We start from the raw sequence: 25,901 nt of genomic DNA on the forward strand, positions 1-25,901 counted from the left end.
GTAACAGGAAAAGGCAAATCATTTCTTACTGTTACTATGCAAAATTGTTCTGAGTGTGTAGACCCCCTGAAAAGGTCCTGGAGATTGGTCTACAGGCTATCTGGACCTGCAGCAGTCTCACCATACTCGCCTAAGGCTGGGACCACAGAAGGGCATGAGAGTGCCTGTTCTTAGATTTGGAGGCAGAAATCATGAGTTCTCCTTCTCCCTCCTTGCTCCACCCTCACATATACTCCAGAATTAAGCAACATTTTCTCCAGCTGTAGTCCCTTTAAGAAGGCTTAACGTTAAGTTCAGCATGTGCCTGGCCCTTTACCAGAGCTAGTTAGGATTCATTCACTCTATAGAGAGGAGATCCTAAAAGTCTCTAAAAAAAAAAAAAAAAAAAAGCCAGGGTGAGCTATGTAGCAAACTCAGAGAAGAGAGCTGATCACTTGGCCTCATAGGAGCTCACTTTAGACATGGAAGAAAGACGAAGTATGGGAAGAGGAGGTTAGCCACTCTGCCCTTCTATCTCCTGGGTCATCTCACAGCTGGAGAGACCCTTGGCTTTGCTTAGTTTGGGGAGCTCATTCCTTCAAGAAGCAGCTCCCTCCAGCAGAGAGCAGAATAGGTGTCAAGTCTTACCTATTCTAATACCCTGAGTGCTGGCTTCTTTTACCAGCTGGATGAAGAGCTCAGGGCCAGAGGAGCTTCCCCAGCACCCCCCCCTTTTTTTTTACTATTTTCCTCCAGGATTGGATGCTCGAGTTAAGAAGTACCTCGGTCATTTAAAAATTCTAGTGGAGTTGCATTCCTATTCAATCCTAGGTACACATAAGTGACACTCCCAAGATTTCAGGAAATAATAGAAGGTTTTGGCAACACACAAGAATTCTGCATTACGCAGCAGCTGCCTAGAGTGACAGACTGATCGGGACTCGAGCGGCACCACCTCCTAGGTAGCTAGCCCAGGCCATGGTGTTTAACAGCCCAGAGACACTTTATTAATCTATGGAATGGGAACAATGCCACCTGCCTTATAGAAGGTGGAGAGTGGATGAGGTAATGCAGGTCACACACCTAGTACGTACGGACCCCAGCACCCAAGACAATGTCTGCTAAGGACTCTCTTCTCCTAGTCCCTTCCAAATGGGATTCGCTGTCATCAGCTGTCATCAGCCTTTGTAACCACCCTGACAGTGAAAGTTTTGAATGGAAGGTGGAGACACACAGCTGGGCTCTGTCTATAACCCTGAAGGCTTTTTAACTCCGTTTTAGTTCCAGTTAGTGAAATTAACCACTTTCTCTCCCAAATCTATGCCCTGCCCGCACTCACCCAGCCTCCATGTGTCCACCCCCTTTCCAACTGGTCTCTGCTTTGCCTCCACGCAAGTCAGCTGAGATTACTACTTAACCGAGTGTAATCCCATGTTGGAAGAGAGCCCTTGGGCCGAGAAGAAACATGTCCCATAGACGTACGCAGTAGGGAGCGTTACTGCGGCTTACCTTGTAAGAGTACGCGCACTTGCCGCGTCCAGGAAATGCCCCCCTCACAGCCGGCTACACCGGTTCATTCAGACACCTCGGCCCTTTCCACAGCTCCTGTGACAAGGCCACAGCCGAAGCCAATGCGTCTCTTCCCAAGAGTGACCCGCAAGCTTCCCTGGAACCTTTGAACCTGTTGCAATAGAGGTTCAAAGGTAGAAGTTACCTGTTCTCAAACACATGGAGTAACTTCCAACAGTGACAAGTGTCGAATTTGGCAAAAGGTTAACACAGAGACCATTATGCAAGGGCTGAGGAGGAGGAGGAAGAAGACAGCTCTCTGTTCTCAAAGTAAACGGTTAACAAGACAAAACCTTTATAAAGCCCATACCTGGGGTGGGGTGGGGAGGGAGTAGCCAGACAGGGCTTTACATCTGCCTTTGGGACAGAACCCCTGAGACTGTGAAAGGAAGAGGAAGGTCTAGCTAACAGAAGAGGGAAAACTTGCTCCTTGAGTTGAGGTCGAGAGGAACATGGAAAGCCACTTTGATTGGCTCAAGCTATAACTTTAAGAATCAGATAAGCAGAAGTCTGCATTTCAAGATCAGCCTTCTTCTAGAAGGGGCCAGTGACCCCTCCAGGATTAGAACATTTCCAAGACCATTGGAATAAGGCAAATCATTCCAACATCTAGACTGAGGGACAAGCCTACCTGGGTCGTATTTAGAATGCAGAATCATGGAGGCAGCCTGCACCTCCCATGGCTTAGCAAGGCCCTTGAAGAAGCACATTGCTATTGCATCATTGTTCAACCTCTGCTACTCTCTCTTTCCATTTTTTAAAAGATTTTATTTATTTTAGAGAGAGAGACCGTGAGTGGGGAGAGGAGCAGAGGGAGGGGGAAAGAATCTCTAGCAGACTCCATGCTGAGTGCAGAGCCGAACGCAGAGCTCCATCTCAGGACCCTGAAATCAGGACCTGAGACAAAACCAAGAGTCGGACGCTTAACCGGCTGAGCGACCCAGGTGCCCCTCTCTCTTTCCATGGTGAGGTCACTAGTCACCATTCTCAGTTCTAAGAACTTTAAGACTGCAGGGCACCATTACTAAAAAGGAGATGCAAGAGGCTTAGAGATTGTGCTCAATTTCTGTGTTATATGTGAGGGCACCAAGGCCCTTTTGGGTGAAGGAAATCACCCAGAATTATACAACTAGTTCCTTGTGAATGCGACACCTTGACCTCAGCCCCAGGAAATCACCTCAGTGCGTTTCCCCGATATGGTTTTGCTTCACTGATATGTGTTCATTTCACTCCCAACAGACTTTAGACACTCCTTTCTGTGTCCTGGGCTGGTAGAAATGTGTGGCAATGCAGTATTGGGTTTCTTCTAATTGTATTCAATCAGTCAGCCAATACCATCAAAATCAGAAGCCAGTACCTCATCCTGCGGACTCCCGTGTGAAGGAGTGGCTACCACATCAGGTGTTGGTAGGCCAGATTCTCATCCAGGTCTTAGGTGCGTTAACTCTTTAAAGTCACTTCATGGCGCACAGCCCTCGTCCTGCCTCAGTACCTGAAGGAAGAAGGCTTTCTTTTTCCTTCGTTCTTTTTTTTTTTTAAAGATTTTATTTATTTATTTGACAGAGAGAGAGAGGGAACACGAGCAGGGGGAGTGGGAGAGGGAGAAGCAGGCTTCCCGCTAGGCAGGGAGCCCGATGTGGGGCTCGATTCCAGGACCCTGGGATCATGACCCGAGCTGAAGGCAGACGCTTAACGACTGAGCCACCCAGGCGCCCTGAGGGCTTTCTAACAAATAACCAAAGAACATACAGTTCAGTGAGAACTGGGAGCATGAGTTGGACTCATCTGACTGGACTCGGGTCAAGCTGTGTTCATTAGCGACCTACTAATGCCGTACCTGCTAGAGAGAAAGATGCTCCAAACCAGTGGTTTGCAGACTTTAGCAAACATCACAGGCCCCATGGAGAGCTTATTACAACACAGATTTATGGGCAGGTGCCAGAGCTTGTGATTCACTAGGTCTGGGAGAAGGCCTGAGAATCTGCATTTCTAACAATTCCAGGTGACGTACACGCTGCTGGCCTGGGAACAACACCAGGAGCACCACTGCACCAAGCAGCCACTCTGCCTTCCATGAGCCCCACCACTGGAATGCCAAAAGGGACGGTGTTTGGAGTAGTCTTGGCTATGGGGACCCTGCAGTTGAGAGGACAGCAGGGCCCAGAGCAGAACTCATGTTGTGCCTTAGAAGAGAGGTGTTTCTCAAGATCAGTAGGCAGGCCAGTCCCAGAGGTGTGCTTTGGCAACAACATGAGGGACTGCCATTCCCTGCCTCGCTTCTCCTTACGTAAACGTAGATCAAAGCCATGTGGTGTGACAACTAGACAACCCATGTGGGTGTGAGTATGAGCATAGAGGGGGCGTCACCTGATCTGACAACCTTAACTTTATTCTTAAGGGTACCTGAGACAGTAAATGTGAGGCAGCTGGGGCGTGGACTGAGTAGGAGAGGGGAGTCCGGAAGCCAGGTCTCCAGTGCCCCCATGGGCTACCCCATCTCTTGGTAAACCATTGTTTCCTATAGCATCTCTCCTCAAAAACAAACAAACAAACAAACAAACTTGTGTGAAATAAGGCTTCTTTACAACACCCTCCACTTCACCCTCCCTTCCCAAAGCCATTTGCATTGAGAATTCAATACAAACAAATTCCCTCTAGGTGTGAGCATCCCATAGCCCCTACAAAGTGCAAACTTTATTGTTTTAGGTCATTTATAGGTCAGGTGCTCCAGGTGTGACGAGTCTGATCTGACAGACACAGTTTGGACACACTCACACATGGTGCTGTGGTCAGTGTGTCCACATGCCCTTTGGGAGGGATGAAGAACCCACATATTTCATACACAACAGTTCTAGAAGACCAAGAGCCAATATTCTAGAGTTTTGTAACACAACCTGTAAATAGTCAAAACACATTTTTTTTTGAGAGTGTGTGTGTGAGCGGTGGGGGAGGGGCAGAGGGAGAGAGAGAATCTTAAGCAGGCTCCATGCCCAGCACAAAGCTGAACTCGGGGTTCGATCCTACACCCCTGAGATCATGATCTGAGCTGAAACCAAGAGTCAGACACTTAACCCACTGTGTCACCCAGGCGCCCCCCAATACATCTTATGATAGCAGCTGACAGCTCTTAGAAATAGACTCCAGGTTTCCCTCATTTTTCAAAGCGGGGAAAGACAGACCTTATAAGCAGGCTCTTTTTATCTAGCCCCACAGTGCGTTTATGTAGCTTCTCCCAGTTTAGAAAACATTTCCACTATCTTTTAAAAAAAACCTGTGAGGTGTAAGTGGGGACAGTACCTTCAGCATCCAAACCTTTGGTATCTCTTGGGGCCCATGACAAGGGCGTTTTTTGGCCCTCACAGTAAACCTGCCGGATGGTTAAGATTTGTGGCATAGGGAACACTTACTTAGGAAGGATCCTAGCCTGTTTTGACTGCTAATGCAAGTCTTTAGAAGTCAGGCAATATGACCCAAGGAGAAAGAGCAGAGTCCTAGAGCTATAGGCTGAATCTACTCATGTTAACGTAGTAATGATGGCTCAGAGAGAAAGGAGAGACATTCCTCTCTAGAGGTGGCTATATAGCAGGACAAACATTGTGATGGCATACAGTGGGACAAATAAATCTGTAAGGGACTGACCTTTAGCTTCCCACATGGCACAGCTGACTTTGAAGTTTACCCTTCTACTGAGATGTGAAAAGGAAGGGGCAAAGTTCCTTAAACTATTAACAAGGGTGCCATAATTGGCCGTTCCAATTATCAGGATTCCATACCCACCCTTCCCTTGGTGATCTGAGGTTTCAAAAGTCTTATGGCACTCAAAGTACACCTTTCCAGGTAGCAAGCCACAGTTCTCATGCCAGCTCTTTTCTGAAGGCCTTCAAGGGGACCAGGGACATTAGTGAGCACTTCCCATGTGACAGCGCTGTTCTAAGAGCTTTGTCTGTAATATCTCATTTAATCTCACCATGAAGAAGTTATTATTCCACAGAAGAAAACCTAAGAGAGGCCAATTAGCTTGCCGAAGGCATGGAGCTCATAGCGGGCAGAGTCTCAGAGTCAGATTTTGAGTTGCAGTAGTCTTGAGTCCAGAGCTTAAGAGTGTATCTATGAGTACGATCCATTCTATGAACCCCTTGCCATCTTGGGCTCTTTCACTGGCCTCTCAAAGAAAATGAAGAATCGTTGTCTTAAAGGAAGCAGGACACAAGACCAGCCATATGGATCTGATGCCAAGGATGGAGCGACAGCTACTTTTCCCCTCCACAAAAGGGCTTTCCCTCTGCCTGGATATCCTTCCTGCTGCTGAGATCATTTCCCACACAGAGCCTCACTTCACTAAACTAGAGGGGTCCAATGCACCCTAGATCCAGCTGTGCAACCCTCAGGGCGGTCTGCTTAGTTGTCTGCTGTGCCACCAGTGCCCATGGCTCCTTGCTGGGCGCCGCTGTCAATCCTGCACCGTGGGACTTCCCAACACGTGTAGGGGAAGCCGGTCCCCAGCTCGGGGCTAGAGCAGCTCATTCTTCCTCAGCTTGGGTCGTGGACAGCAACAGCTTGGGCACCCAGGCTCTTGAGGCCACTTGCTCATTCATTGTGGGAAGGAAGTGTTACTCAAGCACGAGCACTTGGTTGACGAGAATAGTGTTTGCACAGATTGCAATACAAAGTTTTCCCTATCCCCAGGTACACCACCCCTCCCCACCCAACACACACACAGAGCAAATTGCCTTGTAGACTTAGATCTGAACTTTCCGACAGCACATGGATGGGCCACGACATAGTGACCCTCAGTCCTCACAGTGGCTGGGTATGCTTGTGAACAGCCTCATCCAGGGCAGTGGCTCATATAAATACTCTCACTCCCAGGTTCATGATGTCATCAAGGTTGGGACACAGTGAAACAGGCAACTTGCTCCTTTGTCAGCAAGAGCTTTCCAAGAGCATTTAAGAATCAGAGGGAGAGTGGAAAGATCTCTGAAAGAGGAGTCAGCTCTAACTTCCCAGAGCCCTCAACAACCCCATAAAGATCATCACTATTTCCCAGCAGGTTAGAAAGTAGCTCAGAGAGAAGACTAAGATCTGCACTGCCCAATACTCTAACCGGGAGCCACATATGGCTACTGAGCACTGGAAAGGGGGCAAGTCCACCTTTAGATATATACAATATACACACCAAAGTTTGGAGACTTAGCATGAAGAAAATAGCATCACATCTCAGTTTTTAAAATCCTGATTACTTGTTGAAGGATAATAGCTAGAATACACTAGGTAAGTAATTCTCCTTGCTCCTTTTCCTCTTATAAATAGGTCTGCTGAAAATTTTGAAATTATGTATGTGACTTGCATTGTATTTTTCTTGGGCAACACTGATTTAGACCAAAGGTCCTCGGCCTTAATGCCTCTAGAATGTAAACAAAAGGTGGTGTCATCCAGCGGCAGCAGAGAACATGTCATAAGTGCTCTGGAAGAACTTGAAGACAGCAAGGTCTTCTACCTGAACCTCTGGTTTCCCTAGCATCCATTCAACAGAGGTCATGACCTTGACTGAGGCAACAGGTCCGTATTATAAAACTGCTACCATTCCCTGGCTGGTGTTCCATGCCAGGCACCACCCTGTGTGTTCAAGCTCCTTCTGTTGCTCCATCTAATCCTCACGTGAGCTCATCAGGGTAATTAGACATAAGGAAACTGAAGTTTAGACACTGCACAACATGTCCAAGTCAGCTTAAATCTCATTCCAAACCGGTGCTCCCAACCCTCTTGCTATGCTACCTCCTCCAAGAGAGTGAGCGAGGAAACACGGAGGTGGGCGTCAGTACTTTGGGGGGCAGGCCAATACCTCCTCCCTCACCAAGCCCTTAAGGACATGGTCCTCTGCTTTGCAGTCTTGGTTCCCTGGGCTTGCAGCACAAGAGCACAACCCTGAGTGCCTGGCTAGAGAGCTATTTGGGAACTTTTCACATGAGTGGAGCGGAAATACCAGGAAGTGGGAGGAGTTCTGGTCTCTCCAGACAAGAAGCTAAAGAGGGTGGAGGAGTCAGAAGGGACATCCTGCCTCGCTTTAGATGGCTACACACCAGAGAGAATCGGCTCAGACAACAAGCCTAGCGCCACACAGGCCCCTGATTGGATGGAGAAGCATATCATGCTCATGGGTTGAAAGTATATACTCACCAGAGAAAGATGTATTAAGGCAAGGACACTTTGTTTGCTCAGTGTTTGAGACACTGGCAACAAAGGCGTTCTTGGAAAACTTAAAGTGTTATTGAGAGTGGTTTGGGAAGTAATTACATCACTGTTAATCATTTAGTAGCTTTGATTACTGAGCAGACAGCTGCCCCTCCTCCCCTCCACTTTCTGGGTGTTTTTGCTCTTCATGCTAAGGCTCTATAGGGGGGTCAGGAACGGTAATCTAGGAGACGGGGTCAAAGACCACAAAATAAATATTCAGATCAGAAATATGGCGTTCAGGCTGGACCAACTTGCTAAACTTCAGATTATACCTGTAGCCAGAAGAAAACTTGAAAGTCTAGATTAGGATCCCCCGATGATGAGAAGCACCGTTCAGGTGGCAAAGACTCATTCCTGGTGGAAACAGGTATGAGAAAGAACAACACATCATAGGCCGGTGGAAGAGTATTTTAGCCTCCCAGGATAGATATCAGGTGTTGAAGTACGTAAGCGGTCGTGTCCCCGTGAAAGGGGATTGTCAGCCCCTCGCGTAAACATTTTCAGAAATAAGATCAGTGTGTCCTCATCAGAAAGCCAAGGTCAGTGCCCCATCCTTGGCCTTCTAGGAGTAGTGTCTGCATGGTCACCTAAAGGAGTGGCTTTTGGATCCAAGGAATCTGCTTTGTTTCAGTTCTAAGAAACACAATCTCCTGCCTTTACACAAGTTCAACCTTTGCTCCACTTTCCTGTGGCTCTTCAAACATTTACTTACTAGAAGCTTTGTATTCATTGGCCGCATCACCACTATTTGCAAGAGTGGAGAACACAACAGGGAAGTTTGAAGTTCACATGTGGACAGGTAATCGCTGCCTTTAACTTGCTCTTACTTAGTGGAGGGTTAGTACGAGGTGTGATAGATCTTCAGGGATGCTCCCTTTAGGAACTTGTAAACAGGACTTGGAGAGAAACTTGCTGCCATCACCAAACATGGAATACTTGGTTAGTTTTGAATCTACCAGAGCCCTAGGGTTTTAGGACAAGGAGCTGGTAAGGTCAAAGGGCTCTGCCCCCTGCCATTTTTCCACTTCGTCAATAAGAAAACGGAGGCTCAAATCCAGCCCCTTGGCAAAACCTGAGGTTGATGCATTTTCCCAGAACACAGGATGAGATGCAAGAGTGTGTGTGAGGACAAGGGTGATGGTTGTCTTTCCCTCAAGGTGATTATGGGCTCATCTTGTACTTCAACACCCTTTTCTGCTTCCGGACATGTTCAACTCCACACATTCCAAACCTTTACTTTTCTCTAAACACGATTAGGCCACAGATGTACAAGCCGAAGGGAGGCAACTGGGGATGGGGGAAGCAGTTGGAGAGAGGGGGAAGGCAGCTAGAAAAAAAGCCAGAGCTCTTACTAAAGCCCTTCCACCCTGGATCAGCTCAGTTTATCTGACCGTGGATGCTGAGCAGCTGACTCTGTGTCTAGTTTATGGCACAGGCGGGCCAGCATTGAGGAAGTCATAAATGAGGCAGAAAGGACTCTCCCTCTGTAATAATCTCTTCAGAAAGCAGAGATGGGCTAAAGTAGTTATGAATCAGAGCACTACCCCATTGACCTAGGAAACCAAACTCTGTACCTCTGCTGGCCACGTACAGGCTACTTTTGTTCCAAACCATCCTTGGATGCAATCACGTGGCCTCCCCCATCAACCACCACGGCACTGGTAACTTTCAGGCATAAGAATCTCCTAGAAGGGAGGAGGGCTGGAGAAGGAAAGTGGAGAACAGTGTGCCCCCTCCCAGCCACCACAGTCCCTACCGAGCCTCCTCAGCTGCTTTTAACCTCAGGCCTTTCCACTCCAGCCAATCAAGCACTTCACACAAAGGGGGGGGGAGGGGGTGTAGCTATAGCAACTCTTTTCCAGACGATGATTGCCATCACCTGGACCACTGCATCTCTGTTGCTCTCCCCCTCTGAGGGCTATGGAGAAATGGAAGGGACTGAGTTCAGCAGAGGATAATTAGAGCCCACAAAGGTAAGCCAAGTGCCTAAGAGGTGTGAGGACTCAGACCACTGTGAGGTTCTCCTGACCTGAGAATTCAGATAGCATGAGTTAAAGCCCATGCTTTTACTCCACGAATGCAAGTCTGTGGGGTTTATTATTAATTAAAATGTTCACTTTTCTTCTTCATCGCAGACATTAAGACAAAACATGAAAATTAAGTAAAGAGAAGAAGAAACCACCCATATAATTTCCATCATCCAGAGAGAACAACTTTTAGTGGTTTGGTGTATATAAATCTTTGCTATGAAGCCTATGTGCCTTTTTAAGAAAATAAAAATGGAACACCGTACATGTCTTATTTAAAAAAAGATTTACTTCTTAAAGAGAGAGACAGAGACAGAGAGAGCCGGGGGAGGGGCAGAGGGAGAGAGAGTCTTAAGCAGACTCCATGCTGAATGCAGAGCCCAACGTGGGGCTCAGTCCTACAACCCTGAGATCATGACCTGAGCCAAAACGGAGTTGGATGCTCAGCTGACTGCACCACCCAGGGGCCCCAGTACATGTTGTTTTTACAGTGTGCTTCCTCACTTAAAACATTGTGACTATCTTTCCAAGTCAATAAATGTACATTTAAAATATCATTTTGAATGACTGCATAGTCCTTAATCATATGGGTTCATGCCAGCTTATTTATCCAGCCCCCTATTATTGGACATAAAGTTTGTGTTTAATTTTTTTTAATTAAGATTTTTATTTTAACTGCAGTATAGTTACCATACAGTGTTATATTCGTTTCAGGTATACGGTTTGTGTCTAATTTTTGACTGTAGTTAAATTTTATCATATGATCTTATTTATTTAGGTCAAATCCCCCAAATTGGAATTTCTGAGTCAAAAATGCATATATTCTAAGACTTGGATGCATATTGAGAAACTGCCATCAATTAACTTTCCTATCAGCAGTGTATGTCTGTTTATTAAACTCTCACTAACACTGAATCTCACTGGTATCTTCTTCCGGTTTTGACCATAACCACGTGTAAGTACTTACAGATACAAAAAGTACTGGGACGCCTGGGTGGCTCAGTTGGTTAAGCGGCTTCCTTCGGCTCAGGTCATGGTCTCAGGGTGCTGGGATCGAGCCCCGTGTCGGGCTCCATGCTCAGCTCATCCATGTTTCTACTTCTCCTTCTCCCTTTGCCCCAAACCCCGCTCATGCTCTCTCTCTCTCAAATAAGTAAATAAAATCTTTAAAAAAAATAAGAATACAAAAAGTACTCATACTGATTATGATTAATATGAATTTGTACGTTTAAAGGTCCAACACTGTGCTGGATCTGAGGACCCAAGGAGGGACACACGCAGTCAACTTGGCCTCAAAGTTTCTCAGAGAAAGACAACCTATAAATGTAAAAAATCTAAAATTATCTAGAGTGGGAGTATAAGTTTTAAGAAGTTTGTAAATGGGAGGAGGAGGGTGATGCAGAGCATGTAATAAGACATTGTTTCTAGAATCCTTGCTTTGGCATTATGACCGGTGCAATGATATACCCATCAAGGATGCACCTTTATTGAGTTCCCGCTAAATGGGAAGCAGCATGCTAAGGAATTATATAATCTCACAATATCTTTACAACATTCTTCTGAGAGGGGGTTTGTCATGTTATTTTGAAATTGAGGAAATCAGGGCACAGGTGTAACTGACTTACCCAAGGCCACATACATCTGGTAACCATCTGAGTCAAAAAGGTCCATGGAACTATGGTTAGAGCACAGGAGCCTAGACTCAGATGATTTGCCAGTTTGACACTGAGCTGTCCTAGCAGAGGAGAGAGAGAGAATCTGTAGCTCAATGAAGAATCAGTTATGATGAGTTTGGTTTGGAGAAAAGCCAACCCCTCTAATCCACAGGTTTGAAAATAGCCCTCTGAGGTAGGCGAGACCTAAAGCTCAGGAATCCCATTGGAGTGGGGGGCGGGGAGCTTGCTACTGAAGGAACATAACTAGAGGATGGATAGTCATTGGCTGTTCTTTCCCTCTTACTTTAGACTGTCTCAAAAGTTCTCAAACCTTAGCGTATGTAGGGATACACGAAGGCCTGTTAAATGCAGATCCCCTGGGTAAACCCAAGACCCTGCAGTGGGGCCCTTGAATCTATCCATCTGACCATCAGGAGAGACTGATGTAGGTGGTCCTTAGGTCAAGCTTTGAGAGCCATAGCAAGTTTACTGTGCTGAAATACATAATTCTGAGGTGAGTAGGGGAGGCTAGATGCTTCCCTGCCAGTGGGATCCAGAAGAAAGCCCGTAGTAGGGGGAAACTGAGCCCTTTATACTGAAGAGCCTTTGCCCAGCTGGTGGCTGGGTCATCTTACCTGGGGATAGCAATGGCTTTCCAAGGGGCCTGCCATCCCTGTAATACTTCAGGTAAGGTAGTAGTTCATATGTAAAATATTACATATGTAATACTTGACATGTAATTAATCAACAAAGAATTGTCTCTGGCTTTGCCCTGAGCTGTGTAGAGGGAGAGTGAGTGTTTATCCTCACAGTAACCTCTCCTTGGGGCCCTAAGCCTGGGTGAGGGGTACAGACCGTACCGACTGTCAGTAAATCCCCTCACAGCCATCAGCTCACTTAATCTAGGAGAATTTCCTATAAGATGGATTCAGCAGGTGATAATCATCATCATTATGATGATATCAACATCATCAACCATCACTATCATCATCATCACCACCACCACCATCTAACGTGGATGAAATGGTTCTTTCCCCGGGCATTGTGCCAGGCACTGGATTGCTTTCAATCCTCACCATGTCACTTGGGTGAAGATCCCTCTACAGTTTTACCCCCATTTTAGGGATCAGGAAATGAAGGGAAGTAACATGTCCCAGGCCACACAATTTGTGGTGGAGTTAGAATTCAGCCCAGGCCATCTGCTTACAACTTGAGTGGTTCTCTTGATTTTTCCCTTACTAGTGAGGAGGGATTAGGGGTTAGGAGGATGGAGGGGGGTTATGTGACCTTCCCAGGACCATGAAGTTTGTCAATGGTGTCACTGGATCCATTACCAGGGTCTTGCTGACTCCCTGCCCGAGCCTCTTTCTTCAAGACTGCAGCTTCTAGATGTGTTAGGACAGACTCTGAAAAGGGAAGGTTTTGGTTAATTAATGGCACTGAACAGAAGGCAAGCTGTGGTCCTCAGGGAACTGTACTATCTTTTAAGCTCCTGGCATGAGTGTTCAGGAGGCTGAGCCTCTGAGTTCTGCAGTGATACAGGTGTTAGATGCCATTTATGGCTCCCAGGATAGGCACTGAGGCCTCACTCAGGTCTGGGCTCTGTTTGGGGATTGAAAGTCATGCTGCCCAGAATTCGAGAGATAAGTGATACGATAAGATGAAACAACATTAGAATAATTGGGATCCCAGAAGAAGAAGAAAGAGAGAGAGGGGCAGAAGGTATATTGGAGCAAATAATAGCAGAGAACTTCCCTAACGTGGGGAAGGAAACAGGCATCAAAATCTAGGAGGCACAGAGAACCCCTCTCAAAATCAATAAAAATAGGTCAACACCCCGACATCTAATAGTAAAACTTACGAGTCTCAGAGACAAAGAGAAAATCCTGAAAGCAGCTTGGGAAAAGAGATATGTAACCTACAGTGGTAGAAACATTAGATTGGCAACAGACCTATCCACAGAGACCTGGCAGGCCAGAAAGGACTGGCATGATATCTTCAGAGCACTAAACGAGAAAAATATGCAGCCAAGAATACTATATCCAGCCAGGCTGTCATTGAAAATAGAAGGAGAGATAAAAAGCTTCCAGGACAAACAAAAACTAAAGGAATTTGCAAACACAAAACCAGCCCTACAAGAAATATTGAAAGAGGTCCTCTAAGCAAAAAGAGAGCCTAAAAGCAGCATAGATCAGAAAGGAACACAGATAATATACAGTAATAGTCACCTTCCAGGCAATACAATGGCACTAAATTCATACCTTTCAATAGTTACCCTGAATGTAAATGGGCTCAATGCCCCAATCAAAAGACACAGGCTATCAGATTGGATTAAAAAACAAGACCCATAGATAGGCTGTCTGCAAGAGACTCATTTTAGACCCAAAGACACCCCCAGATTGAAAGTGAGGGGGTGGAAAACCATTTACCATGCCAATGGACACCATAAGAAAGCTGGGGTGGCAATCCTTATATCAGACAGATTAGATTTTAAAACAAAGACTGTAATAAGAGATGAAGAAGGACACTATATCCTACATAAAGGGTCTATGCAACAAGAAGATCTAACAATTGTAAATATCTATGCCCCTAATGTGGGAGCAGCCAATTATATAAGGCAATTAATAACAAAAGCAAAGAAACACATTGACAACAATACAATAATAGTGGGGGACTTTAACACCCCCCTGACTGAAATGGACAGATCATCTAAGCAAAAGATCAACAAGGAAATAAAGACTTTAAATGAAACACTGGACTAAATGGACTTCACAGACATATTCAGAACATTCCATCCCAAAGCAACGGAATACACATTCTTCTCTAGTGCCCATGGAACATTCTCCAGAATTGATCACATCCTAGGTCACAAATCAGGTTTCAACCGGTACCAAAAGATTGGGATTATTCCCTGCATATTTTCAGATCACAGTGCTTTGAAACTAGAACTCAATCACAAGAGGAAAGTCGGAAAGAACTCAAATACACGGAGGCTAAAGAGCATCCTACTAGAGAATGAATGGGTCAACCAGGAAATTAAAGAAGAATTAAAAAAATTCATGGAAACCAATGAAAATGAAAACACAACTGTTCAAAATCTTTGGGATACAGCAAAGGCAGTCCTGAGAGGAAAGTATATAGCAATACAAGCCTTTCTCAAGAAACAAGAAAGGTCTCAAATACACAACTTAACCCTACACCTAAAGGAGCTGGAGAAAGAACAGCAAATAAAGCCTAAACCCAGCAGGAAAAGAGAAATAATAAAGATCAGAGCAGAAATCAATGAACTAGAAACCAAAAGAACAGTAGAACAGATCAACAAAACTAGGAGCTGGTTTTTTGAAAGAATTAACAAGATTGATAAACCCCTGGCCAGACTTATCCAAAACAAAAGAGAAAGGACCCAAATCAACAAAATCATGAATGAAAGAGGAGAGATCACAACCAACACCAAAGAAATACAAACAATTATAAGAACACATTATGAGCAACTCTATGCCAGCAAATTAGATAACCTGGAAGAAATGGGTGCATTCCTAGAGCTGTATCAACTACCAAAATTGAACCAGGAAGAAATAGAAAACCTGAACAGACCTATAGCCACTAAGGAAATTGAAGCAGTCATCAAAAATCTCCCAAGAAACAAAAGCCCAGGGCCAGATGGCTTCCCAGGGGAATTCTATCAGACATTTCAAGAAGAGTTAATACCTATTCTCCTGAAACTGTTCCAAAAAATAGAAATGGAAGGAAAACTTCCAAACTCATTTTATGAGGCCACCAATACCCTGATCCCAAAACCAGACAAAGACCCCATCACAAAGGAGAATTACAGACCAATATCCTTGATGAACATGGATGCAAAAATTCTCACCAAAATACTAGCCAATAGGATCCAACAGTACATTAAAAGGATTATTCACCACGACCAAGTGGGATTTATCCCTGGGCTGCAAGGCTGGTTCAACATCCGCAAATCAACCAACGTGATACAATACATTAACAAAAGAAAGAACAAGAATCCTATGATCCTCTCAATAGATGCAGAAAAAGCATTTGACAAAGTACAGCATCCTTTCTTGATCAAAACTCTTCAGAGTATAGGGATAGAGGGTACATACCTCAATATCATAAAAGCCATCTATGAAAAACCTACAGCGAGTATCATTCTCAATGGGGAAAGGCTGAGAGCCTTTCCCCTAAGGTCAGGAACGCGGCAGGGATGTCCACTCTCACCACTGCTATTCAACATAGTATTAGAAGTCCTAGCCACAGCAATCAGACAACAAAAAGAAATCAAAGGCATCCAAATCAGCAAAGAGGAAGTCAAACTCTCACTCTTTGCAGATGATATGATACTGTATGTGGAAAACCCAAAAGACTCCACCCCAACACTGCTAGAACTCATACAGGAATTCAGTAAAGTAGCAAGATAGAAAATCAATGCACAGAAATCTGTGGCATTCCTATACACCAACAACAAGACAGAAGAGAGACAAATCAAGGAGTCGATCCCATTTACAATTGCACCCAAAACCATAAGATACCTAGGAATAAATTTAGCCAAAGAGGCAAAGGATCTGTACTCAGAAAACTATAAAATACTCATGAAAGAAATTGAAGAAGACACAAAGAAATGGAAAAACGTTCCATGCTCATGGATTGGAAGAACAAATATTGTAAAGATGTCAGTGCTACCTAGAGCAAGCTACACATTCAATGCAATCCCCATCAAAATAGCATCCGCCTTTTTCAAAGAAATGGGAACAAATAATCCTAAAATTTGTATGGAAGCAGAAGAGACCCCGAATAGCCAGCGGACAATTGAAAAAGAAAAGCAAAGCTGGCGGCATCACAATTCCGGACTTCCAGCTCTATTACAAAGCTGTCATCGTCAAGACAGTATGGTACTGGCACAAAAACAGACACATAGATCAATGGAACAGAATCGAGAGCCCAGAAATGGACCCTCAACTCTATGGTCAACTAATCTTTGACAAAGCAGGAAGGAATGTCCAGTGGAAAAAAGGCAGTCTCTTCAACAAATGGTGTTGGGAAAATTGGACAGCCACATGCAGAAGAATGAAACTGGACCATTTCCTGACACCACACACAAAACTAGACTCCAAATGGTTGAAAGACCTAAACGTAAGACAGGAGTCCATCAAAATCCTAAAGGAGAACACAGGCAGCAACCTCTTCGACCTCAGCCGCAGCAACTTCTTCCTAGAAACATCGCCAAAGGCAAGGGAAGCCAGGGCAAAAATGAACTATTGGGATTTCATCAAGATAAAAAAGCTTTTGCACAGCAAAAGAAACAGTCCACAAAACCAAAAGACAACCGACACAATGGGAGAAAATATTTGCAAATGACATACCAGATAAAGGGCTAGTATCCAAAATCTATAAAGAACTTCTCAAACTCAACACCCAAAGAACAAATAATCCAATCAAGAAATGGGCAGAAGACATGAACAGACATTTTTCCAAAGAAGACATCCAAATGGCCAACAGACACATGAAAAAGTGCTCCACATCGCTCGGCATCAGGGAAATCCAAATCAAAACCTCCATGAGATACCACCTCACACCAGTCAGAATGGCTAAAATGAACAAGTCAGGAAACGACAGATGTTGGCGGGGATGTGGAGAAAGGGGAACCCTCCTACACTGTTGGTGGGAATGCAAGCTGGTGCAACCCCTCTGGAAAACAGTATGGAGGTTCCTCAAACAGTTGAAAATAGAGCTACCATACAAGCCAGCAACTGCACTACTGGGTATTTACCCCAAAGATACAAATGTAGGGATCTGAAGGGGCACGTGCACCCCAATGTTTATAGCAGCAATGTCCACAATAGCCAAACTGTGGAAAGAGCCAAGATGTCCATCGACAGATGAATGGATAAAGAAGAAGTGGTATATATACACAATGGAATATTATGCAGCCATCGAAAGGAATGAGATCTTGCCATTTGCAACGACGTGGATGGAACTGGAGGGTGTTATGCTGAGTGAAATAAGTCAATCAGAGAAAGACATGTATCATATGACCTCACTGATATGAGGAATTCTTAATCTCAGGAAACAAACTGAGGGTTGCTGGAGTGGTTGGGGGATGGGAGGGATGGGGTGGCTGGGTGATAGACATTGGGTAGGGTATGTGCTATGGTGAGCGCTGTGAATTGTACAAGACTGATGAATCATGGATCTACACTTCTGAAACGAATAATACAATATATGTTAAGAAAAAAAAAGAAGATAGCAGGAGGGGAAGAATGAAGGGGAGTAAGTCGGAGGGGGAGACGAACCATGAGAGATGATGGACTCTGAAAAACAAACTGAGGGTTCTAGAGGGGAGGGGGTGGGGGGACGGGTTAGCCTGGTGGGGTATTAAAGAGGGCACGTTCTGCGTGGAGCACTGGGTGTTATGTACAAACAATGAATCATGGAACACTACATCAAAAACTAATGATGTAATATATGGTGATTAACATAACAATAAAAAATTATTAAAAAAAGAAAGTCATGCTGCCCAGCCAACATTAATTCTGACACTCTTTACTAGTATGCTGGTGACTTGGCTTGAGGCTGCTAACCTCGCTGTGGGCTTCCAGGTTCCCTGGAACATCTCCCATCCATTCAGTATGCAAAGGCTGGGTGCAGGCCTCCAGATTGCCATGGACAAGATCAACTCAGAGACAGTGGACCTCGGAAGCTTCAGCTGGGAATTCACTTATACCAACTCAACTTGCAGCATCAAGGAGTCTCTTGCTATTCTCACCAATCAGGTCCAGAGACAACAGATTTCTGCCCTGTTTGGACCAGCATGTCCAGAAGCAGCAGAGGTGGAGTATAGCCTTCTAAAAACTTTGGCTGGTTTTCGTCGGAAGGGATGGTTTTAAAGGTGATGGGACAGACTTGAATAATCTCTTGGCAAGGATGACATTATTATAAATAATAACTATGTAGGGTTTGGATACCATTTCTTTGAGATGTAATTAGACCATGTAATTAGAACAGGTAATATTCTCTTGAAAGAAAGGCTTTCAAATCAATAATTGTTAGTTCACTCATAACTTGTAGATAGATGTTCACTAACAAACTCGTCGATTATTTGGACATGGTGCTGTTGTGTGTAGACTCATACTATTCACTCGAATGTTGTCAGCCACATGGCTCAGGGAAATTAAGTAGAAAATGAATGTTTTGTTTCAAGCAGAAAAACATCATTTGTTTGTGTAGGTTTCCCTTTGGTGTGTGTGATAAATCATTCAGTGATGTTGGGAGAAAATGGGAAAGAGTGAAGTATGACAGATTGCTATAAACTGGGGCAAGCAAAGAAGACAATCAAATGACTTGTATCTGTTTAGTTAATGGGATTAACTTTGTGGAAGTCCTTGGTATCTTGCCCTCTGAGAGGTGTGGATGCAAGGTGGGAATAGGAAAGAGCATTATAGCCCTCACTCTCAAAAATACTGCATAACTGTCATTAGTGGCTGCTATCAAATGAAGTTCACACTTGAACTTGGATCTTGGTCTCTTCTGGAATTTTTCTTCTGACACGTTTCTAGCTGTCCAGAGCCTACTCATTCTTCAAAGTCAAGTTCAAATGCCATGGAGTCTTTCTTCACTCCTCCGCCCTCACCCCTCCTATCCCTAATTCCCCAATCAGAAGTAATTTTTTACTTTTCTTAACTCCTGTAGGTCTATAGCCTATAAATATTGAAGGGTATATTCAACTCTGAAACTATTTTTATATGTCTTAGCTCCTGTAATAAGTGATCATAAGCTCTTTTAAGGGCAAGATCTCCAAAGTTGGTTGTAAATAGTAAGCTCCTAATGAAAAGTATTGAGAAGTGAATAAGGAAGAAATAAGTCAACAAATGCTTGCTGTGGTTATTCTTGTCCTTTGAGGTTTTGCATCCTCAAGATGGATCCAAAACATTATCATCAATATTCCAAAAGAGAGGGTCCAGTATGACCCACAGACTTACCAAATTCTAAGTTTACGTAGATACCTTATGATAGGGGTTGAGTGTAGTGTAAACTGAATTATGGAAAGACATCCCTTTGGTTCCTTTCAAGATTATTGGCTTGCTGGCCTCAGAGTGGAATATCCCTGTGTTTGACTTCACTGGACAAATGGCAAAACTGGAGGACAACTTCTTATATGACACCCATGTGACCCTTGTGCCACCCAGGCTCAAAATTGGTGATGTGCTCCAGAGAAGTCTCCAGTGCCTGGGCTGGAAACACATTGGGGTGTTTGGAGGTCACTCTGGGCCTTCCTCCTGGGATGGAGTGGATGAATTGTGGAAGGTTGTAGAGAATGGACTCAAAACCCATTTCACTATCACTGCCAGTGTGAAATACACCAACAATGACCCAGCGTTCCTTCAAGAGAATCTTAGAAGCATGTCATTGGCTGCCAGAAGTAAGTAGGAAAGAGTCTTCTGTTGCTTATGTTTAGAGAGCCAAATAAGAAAAGCGGATTGTTTGAAAAAAAAACAAAGAACTCCTCATTTTTCTATGGATGTAAGCAGAAAGAAACGGGGTGCAAAATTAATGATACACAAAGCATCACCAACAACAAAGTCATTTTTTTAAAATCTACAGTGAAATCCCTGATGCTATAGTGTTATGATGCATAGAGTAGGTTCTGGAAGCATCTGCCAGGTGGGCTGGGTCCTTCATTTGGGTTATTGTTTAGAGCACGGGCTCTGGAGGTAAACAGCCGTAGGTTTGAAACCAGCCTCTGACACTTTCTAGCGGTGTGCTCTTGGGCAAATACATTAAGCTCTCTGTGCTTCAGACACCTTCCCTGTGAGATGGAGACAATCTTCCTACCTACGTCATAGAATGGTGAGGATTAACTAAAGTCCTGCCTGTTGAGCGCTGACCATAACTGGTCAGCATAAGATAGCAATTATTCTTATTGTGGTACTTAAGAGGCTCTCCTTTCTAGCATGATTTAGTATCTGACTCTTTTCTGTTCTTCAAATAAATTAAGCCCTTTATGGGCTTCATGGCCTCGGGACTTGGAGACTTGCTGATCCCTTGGCCTGGAGTGCTACCTGCCACCCTACCCCACTCCACCCAGCACTCTTTCTGTGGGTAGCTTCCTCTTATCCTTCCAGATTCAGCCCAGAGCCCACCTTGTCTGAGGGGCCTTTTCTGACTGCCTGCTATGGAGCAGTACCCCACCCCCACCCCACCACTCACACATTAATATCAGAACCTCCTTTCCCCTCGCAAACCAGAACCTTACACGCTCTCTCTAACTCTTCACTTGAATGCTGTGTGACTGTCAGCTTCCTGAGGGCATGGGTCTTCTCTCGTGCCAACTGCTGTATCCTTTGCAACACACAATTGGGACTCAAATAAGCAGACTCTCATTTACCTCATTTAAAAAATAAGTCACTGCTTCAGTTGGGTGTCCTCAAAATGCATGCTGATGTGTTTGGAGGGAAGAAAAGCGGCTGGCCTGGCCCTCCTCCTCGTCCCCCATCCAGACTCAGAAGGTCTGAATGCTCCTGATTCTGGGTCATCTGTGAACTCCTCCTAACTGCTGTGTGGCTGATGAGTCACAAGCCAGATCCGTTGCTCTGAGCGAATTAAATGAAGAAACTAGAGCACAGAAGTGGCCACCAGTTTTGTTGGCTTGTACTTTGGGACAGACCCGCAGTGAGGATTTTTGGGCTGCAGGGTGAGAGCTGCCAGCCTGTGGACTGTGGACGTGGTTCAGGAAGTGTCCACACTGGGGACGGTTTAGGCATTCCTGTTTCCTCAAGCTTGCTCAAGGAAAGAGAAAGTTCAGGTCTCATTTGCTCATTTGGAGTGGCTTCAGGCCACACTTTTTAAAAAAGTGTGTGTGTGTGTGTGTGTGTGTGTGTGCGCGCGCGCGCGCATGTGAGCATGTGCCAGTGACTGACTTTGTTTTCTCTTCTTAGTTATCATCCTAATCTGCAGCTCAGAGGATGCAAAAATTATTCTGCTGGCTGCAGAGAACCTGGGACGCAGCACAGGAGAATTTGTCTTCATTATTGTGCTGTGGTTGGAGGTGGGTGCTGATAAGCCCTCAGTAAGAAGTAACAAGTCGGGGTGCCTGGGTGGCTCCATCAGTTGAGTGTCCGACTCTTGGTTTTGGCTCAGGTCATGATCTCAGGGTCATGGGATCGAGCCCCACACTGGGCTCTGTGCTCAGCCGGGAGTCCACTTGAGATTCTCTCTCTCCTTCTCCCTCTGCCCCTCCCCCCACTCGCGTTCTCTGTTGCTCACTCTCTCTCTCTCTCTCTCTCAAATAAATAAATAAAATCTTAAAAAAAAAAAAGGATTAACAACTAGGGAACACTTGCTATGTGCCAGATGCATTAGCTCACTGAATACTCGCTACTACCTTATGAGCCAGGTACACTTATGTCCTCATTTTACGATCGGGACACTGAAATGGAGCTCAAAGAACTTACCCAGAGTTCTTCTGCATAGTGAGTGAGAGGTCCCTGTTGGAGCCCCAGCAAAGGCCTGGAAAGACCAATATACTGGTTCCATAAGGCAATTCTTAAGTGGTTTGGTTCATGTGGTAATGATCAGGATGGCTAAAATGTACCACATACTTCCTCTAAGTTCCTATACGTACACATATTACTTGTCCTGTTGCACTCAGTATTCTGCGAGACCCATGTGGCAGATATTCCAGCCTCAATTTACACCATCGTGGCACTCATTTCCAACAACCTTGGAAGGTAGACGTTATTAGCATTTCAAAGAACCAACCGGAGGCTCCGATAACTAAGGTACCTTACCCGAGAGCTCAGAGCTCCCCAGTGGCATAGCTGGCCCTCCACACTGGGTCTTCTGGACACTGGGCCTGAGCCGTTCACCCCAATAGCTCTGCCTTATGGAGTGCTGACTTGTACCAGGCCCCACCGTGAACACTTGATGTACTGAAACCCACTTTAGCTCACATCACCCCACGGGGAGGTACTTTTTATTGCCCTCATTTTATTGATGAGGAAACTGAGTCCCTGAGGGCAGAAATAACTTGCCCAAGGCCATGTGACTAGGAGGAGGGAGAGCTAGTATTCAAACCCAAGTAGGGTGGCCTCAGGGTCTGTCAGCACATCCCATTCACAGCCTTCTAAAAAAATGCCACATACATTTAGCTTTGGACACACTGTATAATTTTTATAGCAGATTTATCTTTCTAAAGTGAACTTGGTTTGTTTTATTTATTTTTTTTAAAGATTTATTTATTTGAGAGAGAGAGCACGAGTGAGGGGAGGGGAAGCAGGAGAGAATCTTCAAGCAGATTCCCCACTGAGCAGGGAGCCCAAGGTGGAGCTTGATCCCATGACCCATGAGATCATGACCTGAGCTGAAACCAGGAGCTGGACGCTTACTGGACTGAGCCCACCCGGGTGCCCCATAAAGTGAGCTTGTTTTATATAATCATGAGCTGAAACAGAGCAAAAGGGAGTAAAGAAAAATGTATAATAATATTCTGGAGTTCTTTTATCTTTTTATCAAGAAGTATTTTGGATTGCCCAAAGTGTCTCAGATTTTTCTGGGCAGCCAGCTGGAATTCTAAACATATGCCAGACTTCCCAGAACGTCCTCCTGCCTCCCTTGGTTATTGCGGACCACCTTTTCTCTTCACTTCTGTCTCCTCTGCCTGCTGCAGCCAGATGAGGAGAGGCTGGGACAGGTCTTAGTACTGGCAGGGAAGCCTTCAACCCCCTCGTCACTTTCTCCCCAAGCCTCGACAATCACATTCCAACTGGCTTACAGTGGCAGAAAGCTTATAGAATTAAAAATATACCATACAACGTCCATGCAATTGAATTCACACTACTTTAAAAAAAGGAATAGCATAAATTCATTCTATAAAATATCCCCAATATAGGCTTCCTATATGGGGAAAAATATCAAGGTACAGAACAGCATTATACTGTGATATTATTTACATAAAATGTACACACATGCACATACACACTCCTCTGCACAGGCCTAGAACGGTTGGGTACCTCTCGGAACAGACAGGAGGGAGCCGTAGGGAAATCAGGAAAGGCCTGCATGTATAGATACATACAGTAAGTGGGCACTCCTTTCATAATAGTAATAATATAGATGATAACAATCCTAACAAACCACTGACGCCACAAGCAGAAAATTGAGAATTAACAGTCCTCAATTTTTCAAGCTTTTTGCCACCCTTTGGTACAAGGTAAGCTTTCTGCATCTTAGCTTCTTGACACCCCAGGTAAGCTTTTATTCTTTATTAGTCTTATTTGGCTTCCATCCCACTGCTTCAGTGGCTGGCTTGAAAATGTGGACGCGTGGCAGGCCTTCCAGAGTCATTGTGTTTCCGAGGATTATGAGGAAGAGATTCAATTTGACATTGTCTTTAAGCAGTTCTGTTGAACAGGGATATGTCCTACGATGGCGACATTTATTTCATTGTGTTTTAGGACAGCTTTTGGAAGGAGGTATTGACAAATCAGAAGGTGACACACTTCCCCACGGTCTACGAGTCAGTGTTTCTCATAGCCCTGGACTCCTATGGAGAAGGCCCCGGACATGCAGGCTTCTGGAAGCAAGTCTACCAAAGGCTGAGGGGGCCGCCCTTCTCCAGCACCATCTCCACAGAGGAGCAGGTCTGGTGTGGGGCCTTCCTGCACAGACCCCTGTCCCCTTCCTGGAGAATATTTGTGTTTGGCTCTGCTAGTCTCCCTCTTATTTCCCCTCTGCTTGCCCCACACCCCTAACACACACACACACACACACACACACACACACACACACACACACACTTTCTCATCTTCCAGAGCCCACAATAAATAGTAGTCTGATGCCATCTTGTGAAATCTGCACCCCACCATCACAGAGGAGGACAGAGGTTGCTGGGTGAAATGCCGGTGACCTTTGGAGTTAGAGACCTGGGCTCCCATCCCAGTTCTTTTATTTACTAACTGTGGGCCTTGAGGGGGAATTTCTTAACCTCCCTGCACATCTGTCCCTTTACCTGAAAAATGAGCCTCCTGAGAATATCTGTCTCTGGGCTGTGGTTTTGAGTAGCTAATAAACCAGGGCATAGAAGTGACAGAAGAGATCCCAGTGAACTCAGGCCCCATTAATTCCCTTTCCTGGCAGGATGCCAGGACCAGGGGGTGTCAGAGATGTGGAGCTAGGAGAGGTCGAGGCAAGCAGATGGTGGAGCACAGGGAGAAGACAGTCAGGAGAGAGATAAGCAGCCAATCTGATCATGAGGGAGATCCCTGACTGTGTGGGATGATGGGGCAAAGTGTCTGACTCCCACAGAGAATTTTTTTTTAAGATTTTATTTATTTATTTATTTATTTGACAGAGAGGGAACACAAGCAGGGGGGGTGGGAGAGGGAGAAGCAAGCTCCCCGCTGAGCAAGGAGCCCGATATGGGACTGGATTCCAGGACCCTGGGATCACGACCTGAGCTGAAGGCAGAGGCTTAACAGACTGAGCCACCCAGCCATCCCTCCCACAGAGAATTTTTTATAGAGACACCATTGCCAGAGCTGGAGCTACTCGCAGAGTGGGGCTGATCTGACCTGGAATGTGATGATGGGTCACTGATGACAAGGGTTCCATTAGGAACAAGGTGGCCCATTGTGGATCCTAACAAGTAAGATGATCAACTGATAAATATTTGGGGGGTCATCTACTAAGTGTTAGTTCTGTACCAGGTTCTATGGGGAGAACAGTGCCTAGCCCTTAGTAGGCACTTGTATTTTTGTTGACTAAATGAATAGAACATATAGTGAAGACCTACTATGTGCTTTGGGAGTGGGGAATGGTAGTATACATATTGTACCTCATTTAACTATCACACTCACCATGACAGTGGCCTTCTCCTCGTTGTGTAAATAAGCGAGGTGAGACTCAGGTTCAGAGAGGTTATGGAACTCACCCCATGTCTCACAGCCAATAAAGCAGCTGAGCCAACCGGGCTCCGAAATCTGCCCTTTCAATTAAACCAGCCTCCCTCCCACCCAGGGTGTTAAAGAGTTGCTCCTAGATCATGTGATCTAATTGGGAAACTGAGGCCCAAAGAGACAAAGTGTAGTCTGTGATATCCAGGTTTGACAGCACAGGCCCTGGGGAGGTGGGGGGCCCTCCCCCCCCCGGGAGATGATTGAGACCAGGTGTGTGTGCTGGGGCGAAGAGGCTGGAGAGAGAGTCCCCTCCCACCCAGCCTTTGTCACCCTCGCTGAAGGTGAGCCCGTACCCTGTGAGACATGCCTCGTGAGGTCATGCCAGGATCTTCCCCATCCTGCGCCCTCCCTGATGGGGGGTACTGGGCCTGATTCTTGACTATCAGCTTCTAACGATGGGTCCGCCCTTTCTGGCTTTCCTCGAGGAGCCACCCTGTGTGCTGACCTGCTGCCACCACCTTTCTCTACTTCAG

General features: G+C 45.3%; 2 protein-coding genes across 2 annotated transcripts in view; one reads left to right on the forward strand and one right to left on the reverse strand.

The window, feature by feature from the left end:
- The window catches only part of ACSL5 (acyl-CoA synthetase long chain family member 5), a 45,469-nt gene extending 43,826 nt beyond the window's left edge, over positions 1-1,643 (reverse strand). Inside the window, exon 1 of the mRNA XM_073904202.1 lies at positions 1,489-1,643. The gene's annotated coding sequence lies outside the window, so the exon portion shown is untranslated. The remainder of the gene's footprint in view (positions 1-1,488) is intronic.
- A 10,468-nt stretch (positions 1,644-12,111) lies between these two features.
- The window catches only part of LOC112830900 (guanylate cyclase 2G-like), a 47,820-nt gene continuing 34,030 nt past the window's right edge, over positions 12,112-25,901 (forward strand). Inside the window, 5 exon segments of the mRNA XM_025881088.1 lie at positions 12,112-12,151; positions 17,981-18,306; positions 19,547-19,895; positions 21,412-21,521; positions 23,929-24,119. Coding sequence (XP_025736873.1) covers positions 12,112-12,151; positions 17,981-18,306; positions 19,547-19,895; positions 21,412-21,521; positions 23,929-24,119 — 1,016 coding nt within the window.

The sequence above is a fragment of the Callorhinus ursinus genome, unplaced genomic scaffold, assembly GCF_003265705.2.
Source record: "Callorhinus ursinus isolate GAN/ISIS: 27379988/994484 unplaced genomic scaffold, GSC_fseal_2.0 scaffold20, whole genome shotgun sequence".
NCBI classification, from domain to species: domain Eukaryota; kingdom Metazoa; phylum Chordata; class Mammalia; order Carnivora; family Otariidae; genus Callorhinus; species Callorhinus ursinus.